This window comes from Pongo abelii, chromosome 1, assembly GCF_028885655.2.
Source record: "Pongo abelii isolate AG06213 chromosome 1, NHGRI_mPonAbe1-v2.0_pri, whole genome shotgun sequence".
Taxonomy (NCBI): domain Eukaryota; kingdom Metazoa; phylum Chordata; class Mammalia; order Primates; family Hominidae; genus Pongo; species Pongo abelii.
Window position 1 is genome coordinate 176,598,753 of NC_071985.2, and position 22,251 is coordinate 176,621,003.

At 42.2% G+C, this 22,251-nt stretch overlaps 1 protein-coding gene and 1 pseudogene across 1 annotated transcript in view; one reads left to right on the forward strand and one right to left on the reverse strand.

Annotated features, from left to right (window-relative positions):
* The window catches only part of PLPP3 (phospholipid phosphatase 3), an 85,415-nt gene that overhangs the window by 26,499 nt on the left and 36,665 nt on the right, over window positions 1-22,251 (forward strand). Inside the window, exon 2 of the mRNA XM_002810774.6 lies at window positions 16,066-16,223. Within this exon, the coding sequence (XP_002810820.3) occupies window positions 16,066-16,223 (158 nt within the window). The remainder of the gene's footprint in view (window positions 1-16,065; window positions 16,224-22,251) is intronic.
* Window positions 14,258-14,724, reverse strand: LOC134759524 (large ribosomal subunit protein eL21-like; annotated as a pseudogene).

The following is a 22,251-nucleotide window of genomic DNA, read 5'->3' on the forward strand; positions in this document are numbered from 1 at the left end:
TGAAAGCCACACACATGAATCATATTTTTAGGACTGATTAGAGGTTATTTAGGCCAGCATTTCTTAGAGAATGCTCTGAGGAACCCAAGTTCTTCTGGGTTGCACATCTCCCAGGTAAAACTTAACAATAAACTCTGATGAAGGCCCTAGGATGAAATGTCCATGTTCAATTTGCTTTGGGACATGACCGGCTAGTCTAGCCTCTTCTCTTTAATACAGGCTCAGCGAAGAAAAGGGACTTTCTTCATTTGCAGAAGAATCCAACCTTGAGCTCCTAAGACCCCCCAACCTAGGACTTTTTCTGCTGCACAGAGGGCCTCTGCATTTTACTCCCCTCTTTCAGTTTTTGTCTTTAGGCAGTCCTGAGGCACATATTTTCTCCTGTATCTTGAAGCCATATGTTTCTCAGGCTTTTCTCCTCTTCTAAGATAGGCTGCTGATGTTTAGCATCTGAAATCATCCTGTTTCTTTCTTAAAGTTGTCCTGGGAAAGATACTGGAAAGCTAAGTTCCCAACTAGGCTGATGAGAAAGGGAGAGAAGAACTGCAGGTTTGAGTCCTCACAGGGTCCCTGTAGGGGAAAGATCAATTTTTCTATTAGAAGCAGGAGCTCTCTGAGGGCAGAAACCCTGTTTTACTCATCTCAGTATTTCCCACTCCTGGCACACAATAAGTTTCTCAGTAAACATTGTATATTCAGTGTGGTTTAAAATTGTGTTGACTTGGTATATGCATATGTAAATTGCATGCTATGTAAATTATATATCAATTTTTTTAAGCCCTTTTATTTAAAAATGAAATTTTTAAGTTTTAGAGTAGTGATTCTCAAATCACCTTGGGATAAAATCACTTGGAGGTCTTATTAAAAATTAGAATTCTCATGCCCTTCCCCTGAAATTCTGGTCAAGTAGGTCTGGTCAGGGCTTGGAATCAAGCTATCTATCTATCTTTCTTTCTTTCTTTTTTTTTTTTTTTCATAAGTGCCTCTGGTGGTGAATGGCTAAATCTGAAAATCACTGTCCAGAGGATAATCCCCAATTTTACATTTAGGAGGCAGACATGAAAATATGCCTTAGCCTTCAGGTCTGGAACCTTAAAACAAACAAACAAAAACCAATGTGCACAGGAATATAGAAACAACATATCCGGAACAGTCAGCCAGTAATGCCTTGTGTCAGATGCGAGGGGCTATGGAGAGAAATGATTTGCAAGCCTAATTAGACCTGCTCCCCAGTTCTCAAACCTGCAGCTCTAAGCCTTCTGCTAATTGGCAGTCCCTTAATAGATTAGGACTTGGCATTAGGTTTGCATGTTATTATAAACCACACACAGAAAAACCCAGTGGCTGAGGAACTCCTGCCAAACCCCGGCCTGGGTTTTGTGAGGCTTTTGAAGTGCACTGGTCTTTTCAGTATTTTGTATAGTCAGTGCACTGAAAGGCATCAAACCATTTCTTTGGATGGGATTTGTGAAGGGCAAGTTTGTTGAATAATTAATTCCCCAAGACCCATTCTGTCATCTTGATGGACAAGTAGGAGCTCACATATGCCATTTGCTCTCAGAAGTACTTGGGGTATGATAGGAGAGATTGTTTCTCACAGATCCTGTCCCATTCCCAGGCATCTTCTCCTTCCCCTTCGTGCTTTGAGTGGGGAGGGGAGGAGGAAACGTGTGTGTGCACCTGTTCCGAGGCAGGCTGCTTACCACGCCATCTCTTCTGCCATCCTCATGTCAGCCCTTCTAGACTGCAGGACCTGTCTTGAAGATGAGCAAACGAAGGTCCTGAGAATTCACTAATCAAGTGTCACGCTGCCACGACTTGGCAGAGGTAGAAGGGGAGGGACTTGTGTCTAGGTCTGCTAATTGCACACCACCACCAAACCAAACCAAACCAAACCCGGAAAGCCATTTTTGATTTCTCTGGTGTTCGCTTGATTAACATGGGCTGTGAAATGGTTTTCTGCAGTTCACATCGTGCGCAAGGATACCTGTGTACATCTGTGGATAATACGTATATACTGTAAGTGCTTCCCTCCCCCTCACATTATATTATAGAGTTTCCATTCTGAGGTGAGGCTACCCACGACAGAGTACAACATTGTGCAGTAGGACAGGGAGGGAGGATGGAGAGCAGAGCTTTGCCAGAGCGCGCAAAGGCCTATGGGTCCCCAAAACCACAGTAAAGTATTCCTCAGACCTTTGAACAGTTCCGGGAGCCTTGCTCTCCCCTCTTGTCCTTCCAATTAGATTCCAGTTGGGGATTCTTCCACTTCTTTTCAAGCCCACTTCCACAAAGGGGGAGCTGTTGTGGAAGCTGATATTTCCATGAAAACCTTCCATTTCTCAGGCAAACATACCAGGCAGCTCTCATGGCGATACCATGGTGAAGGGGAATAATGTTATTTGGCATTTCGCCCTTTAAAAAAGTGTATGTGTAGGGGTGGGTGGGAGGACGAGGATGGGCAGAGAGAACAGTGGGGGCTTTGTAATTTACTGCAATAGAGGGGTCAGGTGGGCTGGGTTACGAGGGGAGGAGGGACATAGAGAAGGCCTGAACCCCCCTTGGGCTTCGCAACCCTCTTCCTCCCCTCTGCCTGATTCACACGTTTTGAGAGGTTGTAAAGGGGAAGCTGGGGAGTTTTTATGTTTTGATTTGGAAGAGGGACTCTAGACATTCTGTCCCTCTGAGAGAAGCTGGCTCCTTGCTGCTTTGCAAGGATTAAGGGCCTGGCTTCCAGAACCATTGAAGAAACATCCCAGGAACTACCCTTTTCTCTCAACAGCTGAAAAATGCATTACCCAGCAGTGGCTTCCTGGAGAGTTCTGGCAAAAGAGCCTCCCTCTGGAACAATAGGGTTCCTATAGCAAACCACCTAGGAGTTGTTTACTGTAGCCAGTTCTCCCAGTGTATCCGAATGCCTTACATTTTGTTATTCCCATTCTGGTGGGGGAAGGGGCAGTGCTGCAGGAGCAACTGAGGATGGTCCCAGAGTACCTGGATTTCTGACTACAGGAAGCAGCTGCCCAGTTTGTGAGTGGCTCCCCTCCTTAGCTCCAGTTAAAAGCACCTAAAGATAGAATATCTGGTGGCTTCACAGTTCCATGGAAAGTCAGCCGGACCCAGCGTCCTTTTCTGGCCTACTTCTCTGTGGCCTTATCACTATTCTTCATTTCCAGTCTTTGTAAAATCAAGCTCATACTCCTTACCCGGAAAGGATTATTGGGCAGGATAAGGGAGGTGCTGCAATAAAGTGACCAGGAAAGTGTCTAGCGGTAGCTAATGTTAATTCCCACCTCCCTCCAACCCACCGCCCATTTTTGCTGATGCCTACTACTTCAACAGAGCCAAGAGCTGCCAAACATTCGTTCAATTTTTATCTGAAGGTCTGCAGATTTTGGGGTGTTTCCTGGAGCCGTTCTTTATAAATGAGCATCTTTGAAGTCCAGAGGTCTCTGCTCAGCCAGTCTGCCTTCACAAACCTAAAAGAAAGTTGAATGCTCCTCAGTTACCCCAGCTGGGGTAAAGGTAGGTGGTGAAGCCCCTCTATCATGTAAAGATGCTATGGAAATGAAACCTTGCTTACAAAATACTCTGCACTCCTTGGATAAAGATGAAAACTCTTAAAATTAGAAAGGTCCACAAGACACCTGGGAAAACCGCCCCTTTCATTTTGCACATGAAGAAAATGAACCCCAGAGAGCAGATGAGGAAGTGTGATCCTGTGATCACACTGGTAGTTGGTGGCAGAGCTAAGACTGACAGTAATAATAACATACAGTTATTACTTAACTCCCAAACTTGCTTGTGCAGTCTTACTGATATCAAGACATTTCTTCATTGAACCAATAACTAGTGTTGACTTACTTTCCCTGCCAGGATATTGACGGAGCTGATCCAGCTTGGACCACTTGAGGCTTCCGTTACCCAGTAGGCAAAAAGAACGGCCACACAGAGTAGAATGACTCCAGTGGATTTCAGTTTATTTCATTTTACAGTAATCCTAGTGATGACTAAAGTAGAAACCTTTTTTCCCAAGTAAGAAAATTCTTCTGGATTTAACAACATTAACATCTTTCGCTGCCAGTTCGCTTCCTTCTTAGCAAGCATCTTTTCAGCATCTATTGTTTTAGGAACTAGACAGGCTCCCTCAAAGTACTTTTCTAATTTTTTTTCTTAGCATTAAAGGTTGGGAGATAATAAGAATTGAACAAAGCAGCAGTTTTGTTAACTTCTTGGGAAGAAAACCTTTTCAGTTCTGGATTTTCTTTTTTCTTTTTTCTTTTTTTTTGGTATAGCCTTAAATTGGCTATACCAATTGGCATTCAAATGACATGGCATTCAAATGACAGCAAGGAGTATTTCAAATTCATTTACTGGGTTAGTCAGTAAATAGGTATTGCATGCCAGCTGGCTGCCAGGTCATGTGCTGAGGGTGTCCTCAGTGCTCTCACTTTAGTAATGCCCCTGTGGAAGTTCTTGTCACATTGTTGATGGGTGGTTGTTCCCAGAGTATGCATTTTTAGGGGGGCAGAGACCACATCTTATTAACTTCTGTAGCTCATAATTCTCCCAGTGAGGAGTTTACCCCTTCAAAGGAGAAATTTTCTCCCTCGTTTTCTTGCCACCCATTGCCATTTGGAAAACTCAGTGGGCCATGGAGAAGCCTTAGATCTCTGGGAAAAGAAGTTTGAGTTGTACTTCAATTGGGTATTTTGTAATGCCATTTACTCCCTGGATACTTCTAAAATGAAAATGTAGCCTGTAAGGACAGCACAGAGAGAGGAAATCAACTACAAATTAAAAAGTGATTAGTGAGTGTTTAGGCAGAAGGTCAAAGGGATTAGTTTGGACTTCAAACTTTTCAGCTTTCAAGGTTTGTATTCAGTTACAAAATTACATCCCTGAATTATTTGTGCAGGTGGCAGCTGTCAGATTTGAAGAAAGTTTCTGTGTTTTACAAAAGGAACATTGACAGGACTGGGAATGAGGAGTGTGCTCCCAGGGTGAAGGTTGTCCTATCCACAGCACCCTGGAACGGCTCCAGTCTTGCACAATGCAAGTGACAGTCCTCGTCTGAGCTGACACAGCCCTGTCCAGGTTACTCCAGCCACCTTAGTGAGGAAACCAGTCAAGCCAGTTGATTGGCATCATGTAAACAGCTTGATCGTAGATTTTCAGGACGGGAAGGAAGAGAACTAATCTTTGTTAAATACCTGCCTTCTGATATTTCATCTTCACAGCTTTTCAAAGTGGATATTGGCATCCTCTTTTTATAGTTGAGGCTCAGAGAAATTAGGCAACTTGCTGAAGATCACATAGAGTGTCAGTGGCAAAACTGGTTTTCAAACCCAGGTCTGAGTTGCTTTCTTGAGATCTGTGCTCTTCCTCTTACTTGGAGCTTTCTTTAGGGCAGAAGTTCCCAAGAGGATCCCAGCAAATGGGTTAGGGGTGTGCTGAAATGCATCCCTTAGCCCTTGGGCAGCTGAGCAGGGTGGGGCATGGCAGCTGAATCACTGAGCAGCAGTCTCCTCAGCTTGCCTAGGAGTGCACTATAGAGTATTTTCTAATAGTATCACTATGTGGAAAAGGCTGGAAACTGAAGATGAGTGTCTTATTCTTAGCCATCCGGCCTAACCACCCATCTGAGACTTGAAGCTGGTTAAGATCCCTGTAAACATTTCCCTCAGGAATTGTCTACTCTTTATTAGGGTATGGGATGTTGTGCTGTTTTGGGGGATTGCATTAAAAAACAGGATTTGGGATGTGGGAGAGATTAAGTTAAAATTTAGAAAGTGGGGAGAAAACGATCCACAAGTCCTAGAGTGTATTTGGTAGGGAGCCAGGTCTTCCAGATTTTGGTTTGTTTCCTATGCATTTATTCAGTACACATTTGTTAAACTCCCACTATGTGCCAGGAATCCTTCCTTGTATCAGGGACACAGAGATAAATAACATGAACCCTTTTCTGAGGATCTTAGCTAGTGCAGGAGATTTATGGGAAAGGAATAATTACAATGTTAGACAGTGGGGGCCCTCAACCTTCCCATCTATTAAATGAAAACAAATGACATTAAGATCTCTTACAGTTCTAAACTTTCATCAGGATATTACTGATATGCACCTAACTCCATTCTGAGTAAGATTTATGATGCCAACAAATATCTGATGGACTTTAATTTTTAACTCCCTTCTCACCTTGCTTTTATTTTTTATTCTTTAGAATTAGTGGGCTTCTATCAGATTGTTTTTGTTTTGATTTTAGATAGCTATTGCTTTTAAAAATAAAACTCTCTGATATTCCCATTTAGTATCACATAGAGAGCTATAAGTTGGGTCCACTGTATCTTCTGAAGCATAACCATGCAATTTATTAAGATAAGCTGTTTACCTGGCCAGTAAGGTAGATGTTCATTTTGGCCTAACCACCAGCCTCATGGAGTCAACTTGGTAAGGGCTTTCTAGTTCAGCAAGGCTTTGTTTCAAATCCCTGTTCATTTTACTGTGTGACCTTTGGCAAGTTACTTAGCTTCTAAGCCTCAGTTTTCCCATAACTAAAATGCAAAAATGAACTACCTTGCCCTGGTGACTTGACATGATCTTTGGGTTTATAATTGAAAACATAGACAGGAGGCTCAGTCTTGGGTTAAGATTAAGACATACGCATAAATCCATACACACACATAACCATATACACATATATATATACATGTCTAATGTGGCCATTACTTACTATGGGAGACATTATGGAATCAAGAGTTATTTCTATTTTCATAGGTTTATCCAAGAGTCATTAACCAAGGACTCTTAACTCTCTACAGCAAGGATAAAGTCAAATGTTTACAAAGCCAGGCAATTAACATAAATGACTACAGTGGACCAGGTATAAGAAAATTGACAGTGCAAGCTCAATGAGAATGGCAACCCACAGACAGCCTTCGTGTCAGGGAGATAATGAGGAGTAGGTGGCTCCTGGAGAATGTGTATATGCTTCCTGCAGGAAGGCAGCTGCTGTTATTACTGCCTGCATTGCCACACACTTTAGAGCTGGTTTAAGAAGCTGGGAATCTGGATGTTATCTGCCTGTTATTAAATGTTAACAACTAATTTAAAACATTTTAAACCCTGGGTGGGCCAAACGGAACATCTCTACAGGCCAGATTTGGCCATGGGCTGCCAGCTTGTGACCTTTGACCTAGATCATGGGCCATGTAGCTTGGTGGCGTACCTGGAGTGCCCTTGGATTGCCCACCCGGGTGATTTTGTTCTTGCAGAGCCTCCCATAATGCTCATCTCTTCACTTTTGGCACTGCATCTGGCTCCAGTCTTGCCTTTTGACTATCTCGAACTTTGGCCATCCCTGGTGTCTGATGTCCTGCCAGTCCACATGTTGTTTATTCTGCCACGTGGACGGGGTGTTTTGTGTACACCTGGGTAGCATGGCTTGGATGGGAGTGCACATGATGACGAATGAATGTTTAACTGCTGGAAAAATAAAAATAAATGTATTTTTCTCAACCTTATTATAGACTTGCCTCCCATACAGCATCATGTGATCTTTTGAGAATATATGGCAGGGTTCCCACTGTGATATTTCTTCCCTATGTCAGGGTTCCGGGTCTTGCTAACCACTGTCAAAGCCCCATTCGTCTACCCAATCCCAAGAAGTTCCTGGACTTATAGGACTTTATGAGCATGCTTTTCCCTGGAGATTAGATTGCGTATGGGAAGTGGCTGGTGGGCCCATGGCTACTTGCATGAGCTTTGGACAGAAATCTGGTCACATCTTACCCCCACATGAAAGCTTTTGGTGGCTCCCTGTCACATATAAGAACAAGAAATAACTTATTTTATAAACTACATCTTAGTCCTCCTAATCAACTCTGTACATTGGGAATTAAAGTGCCAACTCTTATTGTACAGTGATAAAAATAAAGTTCAGAGAGTTAAGGTCATACAGCAAGAATGACAGTTGATAGGAGTGGAATATGAAATCTTGTCTGCCTGACTCCAAAGATCATGATTAAATTGGAAAAAATAAAGAAGCAATTGATCCTGTTAGAGTAGGTTACATGGCTAAGTAAATCCTTTATTGGAGAGATTTAAGTCTTGAAGGATATTTAAGTCTTGAAAGATAAATAGGAGTTGTTTTAATTCAGATGTTAAAGACATTACTTCATGGAGTTGTTAGGAAGATCAAATGTGATGATTTATGTAAGAGCTCAGAAATACTTTGCAGGGATGGGACTATTGCCGTGTCTTAACTCTGGGCAGCCATGTTGCAAATGAATGCCTTTGGGTCATAAGGGAGACTTATGAGGCAGAGAGAGAGTGGCTGGATCTGTATGGTTCCATCTTAACATCTTAAAGAGGAGCCTTGGTTTCTGCCCTTGTCCACTTTCAAGAGTTTCGTAGCTGACTTTCTAGGTTGCTAATATGTGCATAGACATAGTTCATGTGTACTTAGCAATAAAGGCTAACTGGTCCCATCTCTGAATGAATTCTAGAGTCAGACAGTTCTACTACATATCTTGTTTATGCCTCTTATCCTCAGAGTGGATACTGAAACAAATTACAACCTCTCTGACCGTTGGTCTTTTGTCTATATCCTAATAATTAATTTAGAAAATTGTTTTGAGAATTAAATCAATTGATGTATCCAAAGCTCCTGGCACATAGTGGGTGCCCAATAAATGTATACTTACTCTCCCTTATTTAAAGAGGATTCAAAAGGAAGGAGGTCTGGGGAAGTGACTCAGCTTTACCTGGGATGGAAGGATTATGAGTCCTGTTGGCTCTGGTAGTTGTGTTTCACTAGAAATAAAACACCTCATTTGTGAAATATATAATGATGACAAAAGAGGTTTGGAGTTCTTTCAATTAAAGATATGAACCATGAGTTGCTGGTCGATTTGTTTTATTTGCAGATGAATGTAGCAACCCTTTAAAAATCCAACAGAAAGGGCCGAAACAGCTAGAGCTGGGAATTTTAAGGAGGCTGATGTTAATTATTTTAAAAATAAAATGTTTTCACTGTAAGCACTTTCAAATAAGAAAGGACATCCAAAGTTCTTTTTAACACCCATGGTTAAACTAAAGCAGGTTTCTCTTTGTCATGGAAACTGAGACTTTCAGAAGGCAGGGAACTCAAAAGCACTGCAGTATTTTACTCACCTTTGTTTTCCCCAGCACCTAACACGGTACTCAGTACTTAGGAAAGAGCCATACTTGTTTGTTGAGTTGGACTAAAGACCTTGATTTGGGGTCAGGAAACCCAAGCACTAGGACTAGATCTGCCACTGGTTTCTTCATTTCTACCACGTAGTTGCTTTTGGTTCCAACAGTCTTCTTTTTGTGGAGAAAGGGCCTGAACTTTCCAGTACTGAAGAATGAGCAATTGCCAAGGAAGACCTCTAGACCCAGAATATTGCATGTTCACACTAGCCAACAGCAAGTGTTTTTCATGGCAGCCTGTTTCAAAGGTAGAAAAATGCCTTCATAGTAAACTTAGTTTTGTCTCATCTGGATTGTGTCCAGTCTAAAAATCTGGACAAATATCTTAAACCAAAGAAAGTTTGCACACTTCTAAGACCAGTAGCAATTAATTACTTTAAATAGAAGCCCTGTCACTTACAAGCAACACAAATATTTGTATTTTGAACCTCTAAGTAATAGTTGTGTTGACCATTCTGGCCTTAAGTGATTTAAAAAAATCAGTGAGTGATATTTTAACAGGGAATATGTTTATAAAGAAAGGGAGGGTCAGGTAATAGAGTAAGAAAATATAAGCCAAGAGACAGACAGATGTGGGTTCAAAACCCAGTGACCAATTTACTCACTTGGGGACCTTGTACCAGTTATAAAACTTCTGGCCTCAGTTTTCTGTTGGGTATACATGAAAATAATAACCCACAACATTTCATAGCTATCGTGGAGATTAAATTAATTAATTCCTAAACTCTAAACTCCTTCAAGGTCCAGGGTCTTCAGTCTATATTTTGAATAGGTGGTCCAAACTGGGACCATTGCTAGCTCTGCATTTTAGGTGAACTGATGAACATTTCTGATCCTCAGTTTTTCCATTTGTAGGATGGGTAGAACAGTACCTACTCATAACTCTATACTGTAGGTAAAATATATAAACTTTTTATCACAGAGTTCTTTTTTTTTTTTTTTCCGAGACAAGGTCTGGTTCTATCACCCAGACTGGAGTGCAGTGGCACAATCTTGGCTTACTGCAACCTCCGCCTTCTGGGCACAAGTTATCCTCTTACCTCCTGAGTAGCTGGGACTACAGGCATGCACCACCACACTCGGCTAATTTTTGTATTTTTGGTAGAGATGGAGTTTCATCATGTTGCCAAGGCTGGTCTCGAACTTATGAGCTCAAGCAATGCAACTGCCTCAGCCTCCCAAAGGGCTAGGATTACAGAAATGAGCCACCGCAGCTGGCCTTGTCACAGAGTTCTAATAGCTGCCCAATTTGTGTAATTATGCTGTTATCAGATGCCTACTTTTGTGCAACCAGTATTATTTTGTGGATAGATGTGTCGGCTTTCTGCAGATGTTAGTTTAATTATTCTCGCAGATCCTGGACTTCACATGTTTTATAATGACTATAGATTGTTTTGATTGGAAAATTGAACAACTCTGGAAAAGGACATGAAGGACCTGGTATGTAGGAGACATAAAAGTCCCCTCCTGGTGCTCTGATTTTGGTCAAAAAATGCAAAGATTCCTTCTTCACCCTTCCCGTCATTCTCTTCTTAGCCTCACCAAGGGCTTTCTAAAAAGCACTTTATGAGAAGGAGGCTGTGTTTAATTTTGTGCAAAGGTGAACTGTGGCTACAGGGAGCAGGGCTTTGGGGCCAGGTCACTTGGGTAACACTTCCCACATGAGTTTATCAATGGGTGGGCCACAAAAACTTAGTCTGTGTTTTTTTACACTCCACCCCCAAACCACCCAACCTGCGCCAGTGTTAGTTTTTCAAAGCCAGAGAAGTTTCAAAGGCCTGAACCCAACACAGGGGCCTTTCTTCATGCTTTGATTTTATGCCCATTAAGTGTTTGTCAGTGAGTTCGTATTTCGCCTCCTCTGCAACCTACACATCCCAAGAAATCCCCAGAGGTATAGGAAGTTAATTGAACCTTAATTAAAGGAAGGAGAAATGCTTGAGTCTCGGTCTCGGTCTGCACTCACTAGATTTTTTTTTTTTTTTTTTTGGTCATGCTTTGCAAAAATTTTGTAATGCACCTTTTATTACGAATACATTTAAACTCCAGGCTATTGCCTTCAGAGTTTGATGAAATTAGTTACCTAGCACATGTGTGATACACAGTGAAAGTTCAGTGAACTTGAGCCAGTGCCGTTCCCTTGATTGTTCTGAACAGTGCCTTTTTCATCAGAGGCCGTGAGATTTGCTGAGCTTCAGTTAATTTACTAATACTTATAGGTGCTTCCTTCTCTGAAGAGTGACTCACTTACTTTATAGAAAGCACCCAAAATCAAGAGTCAGATCATTTGAAACCTGTTCAGCTCCATAACTTACTTGCAGAGTGACTGGTAAGTCACTTTAATCTCTTTGAACCTTAGGGTGGCTTAATGTATTAGTTTTTATGACCGTTTATCCTATTAGCCTTTGGGCCACTTGAAGGTTGGAACGTAGCCTCTTTCATTTCAGTGGCCCAGTCAATGCCTAGACCGTGGTAGGCAGCCAGGTTTGTCAGTCTACAATAGTTTATGTGGGGACCCTCAAGACAGTTTGGGCACATACTAACTGTTTAGTAAATGTTACCTATTATTTATGCTTTGTGCTAGTTTCACCTTTCTTTCCTTCATTCCCTTCATCTCCTAGCTCTGTAGGAAACTTTAAAATTGTATTCATTTAATAGCCATCAGTTTTGTGACTGGCAATATTGAAATCCCTAAACTGCACTGATTTTTTTATGGTTTTACTTAGCCCGTGGACTCTAGAAACCCCTCCTACTTATATAAAGGTTAACTGAAGTCTCCCACCCTCTGTTGGACACCTTGAAAGCCTCTAGTAGAATAGTCTTTGTGTCCTTGGTGTACTCTATGCATATGTCAGTCATCACACCAGAAATAATTCAGTGTTCTTGCTTTTTTGACTATCTAACACTGTGAACTCCTCCGGGGCAGGTTCTATGATGTATTCACTTTCAGAATTCCAGTGTCTAGCACTGGGAAATTTCTCCAAATGAAGTGATAAGGGACTATAGCAATTGGTAATAAAGATGGTGATGGTATTGGAACTAAAGGTTGTTGGAGAAGAACAGCCTCTTCTCTGTGTCCTGGAAGGGCAAGGCACAGTGTTATATCTCTTAAGGACTAGCTGCCTAGTTGGGGGGATGTTTATGCTTTTCCCATCAACTGAAGGAAATCTGTGGTTACTCTTCCTGGATCAAAATCAAGATTTGACTGGCATCACCCTCAATAATACCACAAGTTTATAGGGGAGACAAAAAAAAGCCATTGGGTTTTGTAAATGCCATCTGCATGCCTTTCAAGAAAATAAACAGAACATATTTAGCTCCAATTTCTTGTCTGTTTGTGGTCTTCATCCACATAATCAGAACCGGAAACCCTCCCCAAGCCATAGGCAAAGAAAGAGGAAAAAGGATTTGGACTGTTCTCAGTTTAAAAGTGAGCAAAGGACTGACCAGATTTTCTTCCCTTGCCTTCTCTGTGAGGCTTTTTTCCCTTCTCTTTTTAACATTCATTGAGGGTCCACAGTGTGCCCTGGACTCTATGCTGACATTACTCAATGCTATTGCCTTGACTTTCTTCTCGACCGATTTTGATGCTATGTGTCTTCCCCTACTGGATTGTAAGCTTCTTGAGGGCAGGGTCTGGGTCATCTTTGTGTTCCTTGTAACTTAATATATATAGTTAAGACTCAATAAATATTTGTTGAATGAATGCTTTAATTTTTATATAATCCCAACCATCCTAAAGTTAGATTTCATTCTTCCCATTAAATAGATGAAAAAGGGAGTTTTGGAGATGTGAAATAACTTACTCAAGTAGTAGGGAGCAGAGTCAAGATCATTAACCCAGTTCTGTCTAACTCCAGAACTCTTTTATATGTGTTTTATTGTCCATAGAAACATAGGTTTTACAGGCCTATCATGTGAGCACTATTAAAAATTGAAGCTGGAGGCCTGAGAGTGGAGTGCAAATGTAAGGAACTTGGGGTCTGTTCCCTTCCTGAGTTTATTAGCAACACTTTGGCTCCTAGGCACCAGAGCAACTGCAGCTCAACTTTTAAATCTCAATATGTGGAACTTTAAAAGCAGACTATTAATAATATCATACTGCTGGCTTCTCAGCTACTTTTCATAGCCAACTTGGTTGCATTTCAAAATGTTTAGGCAGTGGCATGAAGATGGTTCAGGACCATATGATTTCTCTCCCAGGCCCCTAACCCCTAAAGATCATTTCTAAGCCAGAACGTTTATCCACTGCCTTTCCCTGCCCCCTCTCCTCCATTGCAGAGACAAAGTTTTAAAACCTAATGGCTATTGCCTGTCAGGGCCCCTCTGTGTTTACTTTGAGAAGGTCAGGCACAATACTGTGGTGTGTTGCTGTTCTTTCTTTTCAAAGCACCAGTATGAATTTGATAAAGTAAATTGTTGTTCTAGCAGGAAGCAGTTAGGGGTCACAAAATAAATAGCCATAGAATTCAAATAAATCCAAAGAATAAAACCAAATAAATCCATGTGTGTATGCACAGTGATACATAAATACACTTTTTAGAAAGTGAGCATTTTTATCACTGCCGGTCTGGACCAAAGTAATTGAAAAATTGTGGAGTTCATGGTACTTTTTTTTTAGAGGTGGTCTGGGACTTCAAGCAACATGACGTGAATTTAATTCTTTTTGAAAAACATGAAAAATGGGATTTTATCTTTTAAACAACTGTTTATCTTGGGATTTTTCAGCTAATGAAATTCACATTTGAATGAAATCAATTTGCAAAGTTAAATTAGGGATTTAAGCATTTGGAGGTGGACTAAGAGACCCTGAATGAGCTCAGTATTCTCTCTGAGTCTCTGTTCCCTCCGCTTGAAGATGGGTGGTAGTGCTTAAATACTACTTCAATGCAAAAATGGATATAAAGAACCCAACACATTGTGAGTGTGCATTCAATAGTGGCTGTATTATCCACTGTGTGTGTATGTTTTTTTTTTTTACAGTCCAGAAGTCTTGTATTTATTTTATTATTTTTTTTAACATCTACTATGCCATGAGTTCATAGGGAATACGTTCCAGCAGCAGGCTCCTTCCCATTGGTTCTCACAAAGTTGCGCTTCTCTTGGTAGAGCAGGCTGGTGCTTCAGTTGAACTCTTTGGCTTTCTTTTTCTGATCATTTTCCTTCATGTTTTTTAGGAAGCTATCTCAGCTCTTGGAGTGCTTAATGTGCTCAGTACACACATTAATTCTCTTGGCAAGAATCTTCCCCTTAACTTTTTTGTTTACAACAATACCAACGGCATGCTGGGGAACACTGCAGACTCTTCCAGTTTAGCCATGGTAACACTTGTGGGGCATTCTTTTTAGAACAGTACCCATTCCCTTAGATGTCTACAACATCACCTTTCTCATAGATTCTCATATACGTGGCCAAATAAACAACTCCATGTTTTCTAAAAGGCCTAGAGAACATCTGTAGGGTACCTCTTCTCTTTCCCTTTGTGTTCGTCATTTTGGTGAATTACTGGAAGATGGCAGTTCCAGCTGAAAGGCCGCTGTGTTTTTGGTGGTCTTCCCTAGTTCCAAGATTTGTGAAAGAGCTGGTCCTTTTACTTTGCGAAGTGTCATTGGAGCTTGGTATTGCAGTTGGGTAGTTTGGGAGGAAGAAGTATTTTGGTCTAAGAGAATAGCATGAATCCACAGTCTCTGTGGACTGGTTTCTTGGAGGCTTACTGAAGAGGAGCAGCAAAGCATGAAGCTGGAGAGATGTCCAGGTCATGGGAACTCCTAAAGTCATACTTAGAGACTTTATTTCACCCTGTGTTATGGGGAGCCATTGAAGAGGCTTTAGCAAGGCTTTGACATGCTCATGGTCCAAGCCCTCCAGGAAGCAAACTGGTGGCTATCTGTAGAAGGGAATGAGGGCCATGAGCCTGATTAGGAGGCTCTTGTAGCATCCAAACAAGAGTTATCATGGGCCTTTGCTTTTTAAATCAAGGTTTTGAGGGATTTTTCTTGGCAGGTGATGGAATCCATTTGCCATGACCTTTGAGAGAATGGTATCTGAGCTGGCCACTGATAACCAGCAGCAGCTGCATGAGCCACTTGGTTCTCCTGGGTGCCTTGGGCCCTCTATCCAGGTCTGCAGGCAGCAGGGCCAAGCTCAGCTCTGCTCACTCTTATTGGTAGTTCTTTGAACAGTGAAAGAAAAGCCTAGAAAATGGCATTCATGAAGCAGCTACTATGTGCCAGGCACTGTGCTAGAGGTTGTGTGTGCGTTGATCTCCTTTAGTCATCGCCACAACTCATTTTACTGTGGGAAAAAACTGGGGCTCAGGGAAATGGAGTGGGAACCAGAGGAAGTGGTGGATCTGGGGTTCACATCCAGATTTTTTTACTCCAAGGCCTTCACTACCCCAGGCAGCACAGCCTTAGTGAACTTCTCAAAGGGGAGATGGTTAAGAGCTAAGAAATCAATGCCCTTGGAAGCATAAATCATGAGATTTGGAGCTATATTAGTAAATGTGGCAATTCAGGCTTTAATTTTTAGCAGGGTATTGTAGAACAGTGGGAAAACCCCTGCTCTGGCTCTTTCACTGCCTACCTCCGACCTCTTGGGGAAGAGAAGAGGATAATGCCTCTCTCCTCATAGGGGTATGGAAAGGAGGAATGGGGATGTGCATAGGGAAAGCTCTCTCTAGGCAGTAGATCTCTACAAATGGAAGGAATGATTATCACTCTCAGTGATATTTGGGATGGTCTTTTCTTGAGGTTCCTCTTTGGCACTGATGTTTTCCCCTTCCTTTTTTTTTTTTTTTTTTTCTGGTATATGCCATGGTTCCACCTGGACCAGCGGGCCTCCCCTTCCTCATCATCGAGACAAGCACCATCAAGCCTTACCACCGAGGGTTTTACTGCAATGATGAGAGCATCAAGTACCCACTGAAAACTGGTGAGACAATAAATGACGCTGTGCTCTGCGCTGTGGGGATCGTCATTGCCATCCTCGCGGTAAGTGTCCAGAGTCTGCTGTGGTGGATCCTGTCTGACTTCTTCCTGTATTGTCATATTATAGAATGTCTGAGCCAACAGAGACTTATACCAAGTAGAAGCCAACTTTCTGTGGCCTGTATTTAGCCAAGAAGGAAGGTAGTTAATCCTAAGAACACTAAATGTGAAGTAAGTGCTATCACCCCCATTATACAGATGGGAGAGTTAAATGACATACTCAAAGTCTACAGCTACAAAAAATTCAGGTTCAGCCTGTGCCTGGCTGATTTCAAAGCCCCCTTTCCATCTCGCAGACTTACAGTTCAGGAAGGCTAACCTGTCCAACTGAACTGCTCAAGGAGATAGGCAGTTAGCTTATCTTGCCTACTCTGGATCAAATGTAAGCTGCTGATGTTACATGTACGACATTTCATATAGTTTTCTTTTGACTTGCCCACTCTGGAGGTTGGTTGTAAACTTTGAGACCCCTCTTTGTTTTTTAATAACATCGTAAACCAGGCACACAATCAACAGCTTGAATTTGGGGAGGGGGAAGGGAGGCTAGTAGAATTCTTTCCAACCTTTAAAAGAAAAACAGTCCATTTGGCAGTAGTTTCTTAAAGGTGGACTAAGGATCTTTGTGTTTGAAAACTGAAAAATGAAAGGTCTAGTTTTCCTGTGTGCTCCAAATTGACAGTTGTGGGTTTGGGTTTCTAGGAAGAATGGCTTTCCCTGAAAAAGGTGTTTGTCGTGGAAGGCAAATAATTGCACAGTATCATGTATTGAGGTTTGAACAGGTGTTTTTGAAAGTTGGAGGATCAGTTAATTGAACGCTTCAAAGGAGCCCACTATACCCAAGAGTGTGGTGAGATAAGAAAAGCACAGGGACAGGAATGTCACATGCTCGTCACTCTCTGTGGCATTATTCCCAGCTTCCCTAGTGGGCTGCTCCCAGACACAGGGCAGTGGAAAGAGACATTCTTCAGAGCCTCTCGTAGCTATGTGAATTAGGTGGATCATTGATTTCTTTAACCCTCAATTTCCTCATCTGTAGAATGAGATTGCTGTTTGGATTCCCTCAAGGGGATCGCTGTAAGAATCAAATGAATGCCATAATGCCTGGAATTGCACTCTGCAGCAGTGGGCTCACTGGAACGTTCAGAGTCTTTTAGTTGGGAATGGTTCTGGTTTTCTGACCTGGCCCCAGGATGGGCAAAGGAAAATGCTAAAGTAGCTTCTTTAGAGTTCATGTGTCTCCTCCCATCCTTCCTTCCCCAAGCAGAGCTTCAGGTCAGCAGCTTTTCGCTTGCTGCTTGCCAAGGCCAATCCCTTTCTCCTTAAGGGATGTCAGCATTTCTTAGAAAAAAATGTGCTATTGAGAGCTTCATTGTGGCTTGCCCCTTTCCTTGTGTTACGTTGATATTTTAATTACAATGCTTCCCGACCTCCCAGGTTTTCTTGAAGCAGTCATGTGCTGTGGCCTCATTATACAATGAGCAACAGCATTGCTTCCCCAACCGATACAATGGCAGCAAAATGGATTAGATAGTGCTTTCCTATAGTTCCAGAGAAACATAAGCCAAGAAATTACTGCAATAATTGTTATCTCTTGTCCAGTGCTACTGTGTATGGGAGATACATGTGAAAAATGTGGATGCATTTCACCCTTGAAACCCCAAGAGCTAGATATTCTTAGGGTTTTCAGTTTAGCACAGGGTTAAAAGCACATGCCCTGGTTCAGATCTGAACACCTCTGCTGTGGACCATGTGGCAAATTAACCTTATGGTGCCTCCGGAAATACATCTGTTACATGGAGATACTATGTCTCCTTACTAAGGTTTTGAGAATTAAATGAGCTAATGTATATAAAGTAACTCAGTGCTTGGCACGTATGGTATGCCCAGTAAATGTTAACTATTTTTATTCTAAATGAGTAAACAGAGTCAAAAAATGGTGAAGTGACAGCCAGATGTTATAGCTGGCAAAAATATAGTAAGGAAAGGAACCCCAGCCTTAGCTACACCCCCCACTCCTATCTTATAGTTACTTAATTAGAACCCAGGTCTCTTGATCTCACTCCTCTTTGCCATAGGACTTTCTTACCTCTTGGTCCAACTGCTGTTGCATTTCAGCTGGAGACACATGTGAATTGGGGGCTCCTAATGAAGCCTACTAGCCTGCTTACCTGTCATAACTATCAAGGGTACTCACAGAAAAAGGTAGAAGCAAAGACCTCAGAGGTGGAGGGGATAATTCACTTTTGCATTCTCAGTTCTGGAAAAGCTATAGAGTTTAAATTTAAAGACAACAACAACGATGACGGTGACACATTTCCCACTTTCCCAGCTGGCCCCATCCAGAACCCGGTTCTGATTAGAGGGCAGGAGTGACAGTCGTGGAGGGTGAGGGGCCCAGAGCTGGAAATTGAACCATCATCCTGCTGCTTGCTGTCCTGAGCCTTCTCCTGCTGAATGTCAGGTTTGTTTAAAACAGCAAGAGAGGCCTTGACTGAGTTGGATGCCCCTGCTCCCATTTGGATGGTCCCCACAACAAAGGAATGGAATGGCAGTGGAGGAGACCAGTGTGGTTTAGAGATGCAAATCATCAGGCCTTATGGAGAAAGCAGACACCTTTCAATGGCAGGAGATATGGAAAAACCTAGTCATGTTGACCTCTTTTTCAGATGTATCTCAGATTCTGGAATTATAGCATAATAGGAATTCCTTCCAAATCCACAAAGCAATGGTTCCTATCCCTGCCTTGCAAAGGCTTAATGACTCTAGCAGCAGTAAGACTAGGAGCAAACAGTAAAATATCATCTCCTATCTCTCATTTTGTCTTGCACTGTATTACAACGAGTATCATAGGCAAAGATTTAAAATGGGAAGAAATGCTAAGTATTCATTTTAAATATACATGGGCTCAGTGCTTGCCTCGCTCAAAACCTAAAAGGGGTTTATTCAGATTCTTAATATCTAGGAATTGATGCATGGTTGAGTCACGGATGAATCCCCTTCTCTCCCTAGCCATAAAAATGCTACCGCACTTGAATCTGACTTCTGTAATAATATTCCTAACTAGAGAAAAAGTCAAACTTAGGCATCATCTGACTTAGGTACATGTCCCAACTTGCATGCTTAACTCATTCTGTGACTTGTCCTTCAACCTCAGGAGAGCCATTGGACCCCTTGGAGCTATACTTTGCTTTTCTATAAATTGGTCACAATGGTTCATCAATGCTATAGGCTTGTTTTGGTTGTCAAATCATGTGATATTATGTGTGTGAGCCATTGGACCCCTTGGAGCTATACTTTGCTTTTCTATAAATTGGTCACAATGGTTCATCAATGCTATAGGCTTGTTTTGGTTGTCAAATCATGTGATATTATGTGTGTGAGCCATTGGACCCCTTGGAGCTATACTTTGCTTTTCTATAAATTGGTCACAATGGTTCATCAATGCTATAGGCTTGTTTTGGTTGTCAAATCATGTGATATTATGTGTGTGAGCCATTGGACCCCTTGGAGCTATACTTTGCTTTTCTATAAATTGGTCACAATGGTTCATCAATGCTATAGGCTTGTTTTGGTTGTCAAATCATGTGATATTATGTGTGTGAGCCATTGGACCCCTTGGAGCTATACTTTGCTTTTCTATAAATTGGTCACAATGGTTCATCAATGCTATAGGCTTGTTTTGGTTGTCAAATCATGTGATATTATGTGTGTGAGCCATTGGACCCCTTGGAGCTATACTTTGCTTTTCTATAAATTGGTCACAATGGTTCATCAATGCTATAGGCTTGTTTTGGTTGTCAAATCATGTGATATTATGTGTGTGATAAGTGAGAATCATCCTTCATATTTCTGTAGTGTTGTACAGTTTACAGCATGGCTTTTATGTGCACGCTCTTCTTTGCACCTGGTGGTAATCCTGGAAGGTTGATTCTTACAGCTAACTCAACCGGGGCTCAAGGATATTAAGTGACTCTCTCATAACTAAGTAGTGGCATGGCCAGACGAGGAGTCCTCTGATTCCTGCTGCTGTCTTCTGCAGCCTACCCTCCTTCCACAATTACTTATCAAGTGCCTGTGATGTGTCAGGTGTTCACCACACAGTAGTAAACCTCAGCATAACCAGCTGCATGTTGTCTCTTGTGATGAAACTTAGCAGCTACCCCATCTCGAGCAGGCAAATAACACCTTAATACAAACTGTCAGAGGCCAAGGCAGGTGGATCACTTGAGGTCAGGAGTCCGAGACCAGCCTGGTCAACATGGTGAAAACCTGTCTGTACTAAAAGTATAAAAATAAGCTGGGCTTGGTGGCACGTGCCTGTAATTCCAGCTACTTGGGAGGCTGAGGCAGGAGAATTGCTTGAATCCAAGAGGTGGATGTTGCAGTGAGCCAAGATCATGCCACTGCACTCCAGCCTGGGTGACAGGACGAGACTCCGTATCAAAAAAAAAAAAAAAAAAAAAAAAAGGCTACATAATAGGTTGCTGGAAGACAGGGGCCAGGTCTTTTCCTCTGGGCACATGGTAGGTACTTAATAAACACCAGGCGGACATTTCTCCAGGAAGTATTCCATAGCTGTCTCCTCCCCCACCTTCCAAAGGTCACAGAGAACCCTGGGCCCACCTCTGTGGCTGCAGTCACTGTGCTGATTGTCATGTCTGTTTACTCGTATATTTCTTGGCTACCCTGTTAGCTGCACAGGGGAGGGACAGATCTGATTTGATTTGGTGTTGCTAGTGTGAGACATAGACCTGGGTGCTCAATATATGTTTGTGAAAAATCACAGAAGAGGCCATAAACTGGTGGCAGAAAATCAAAAGCATTAGGTCAAAAGATATCAGAGGATTCACAGAGCAGGGGAAAATGTCCTGTTTTCTTCCTTAAAATCTCAACGATGCTCCAGGAGTCACATGGGAACACACTCTGTACCACATGCAAATTTCTTGCTGGAGAGACAAGAAGAAGAGCTTAGTACCTGCAAGATTTGTTTATTCAGTATCATGCTTCACTTTGCCCACATCTGGACTTCATTAGTTCCTCCCCACCCCTCCATCTCCCTTTATCTATAAGAGCCCTGCCAAGAAAACAAGGTTCCCCAACATTGCCTCCTCATTAAAGGCTAGTCGAGTTTTCAACTCTGAAAAATGTGCAGTTGTGCTGGCCCAGTGGTGCATTAGTGGGAGACCCAGTCCCCCTGTTTACAATCCACTACATCTGTGCAATTACCAAGACCACCAACAGAGAGAGGCCACATTAATCCTTCAACTGTGTTGTCCCCTGATCAGATGGCTACAGAGTTCTTCTGAGACCTTCTTATCCCTGGGGTAACAGTGGGAGGGGGCATCTATTTGTGATTTAACAACACAGGCATGGAGATTGCACTAAATTTTCATCTGTTCCCTTTCTCCCCACCCACACTCACTCTCATGTCCTGGAAGAAGTGAGAACAGCAGCAGTTCTTCCTTAGTTAGGTACAGCTCTTAGGGATTCATGACTATTTGAAAAACGTATCAATACGAAGGTGATGATATGCTCCATTTGAAGTCATAATGCTTAGGAGGCCGAGAAATACTTTCTGTGAGGGGCAGGGTGTGTTGGGGATAGGGTGGAGAATCAGATAACATTTATGAGCTATTCAATGGACCAGAAACTCATGTCTTATCTTAAATCCTCTTCAACAGCTATGTGAGGTTGCTATTATTTACCACATTTGACAAATGAGGGAGGACACTGAGGCTTATAAGGGTGAAGTGACTAGCCCGAGGTTACTCTGCTTAGTGAATGGGGAAACATGAATTAAAACCTAGGTCTGTTTGGCTGAAAGCCAAAGTGCTTTAACAGATGCTAATGAAGGCCCACTCTGGTCGGTGCTATGTAGAGTGCTCTTTATTTAGTTAGCTATAAAAGCTTTTAGTTACTGGGCTTGGAGAGTTAAATGTATGGAGGAAGATAAAACATCTAGACCACTGGGCAGATGACTGCCCAAGATTGACAGTGTGCATCAATGGTTTGTAGAGATGGTGATCACCTG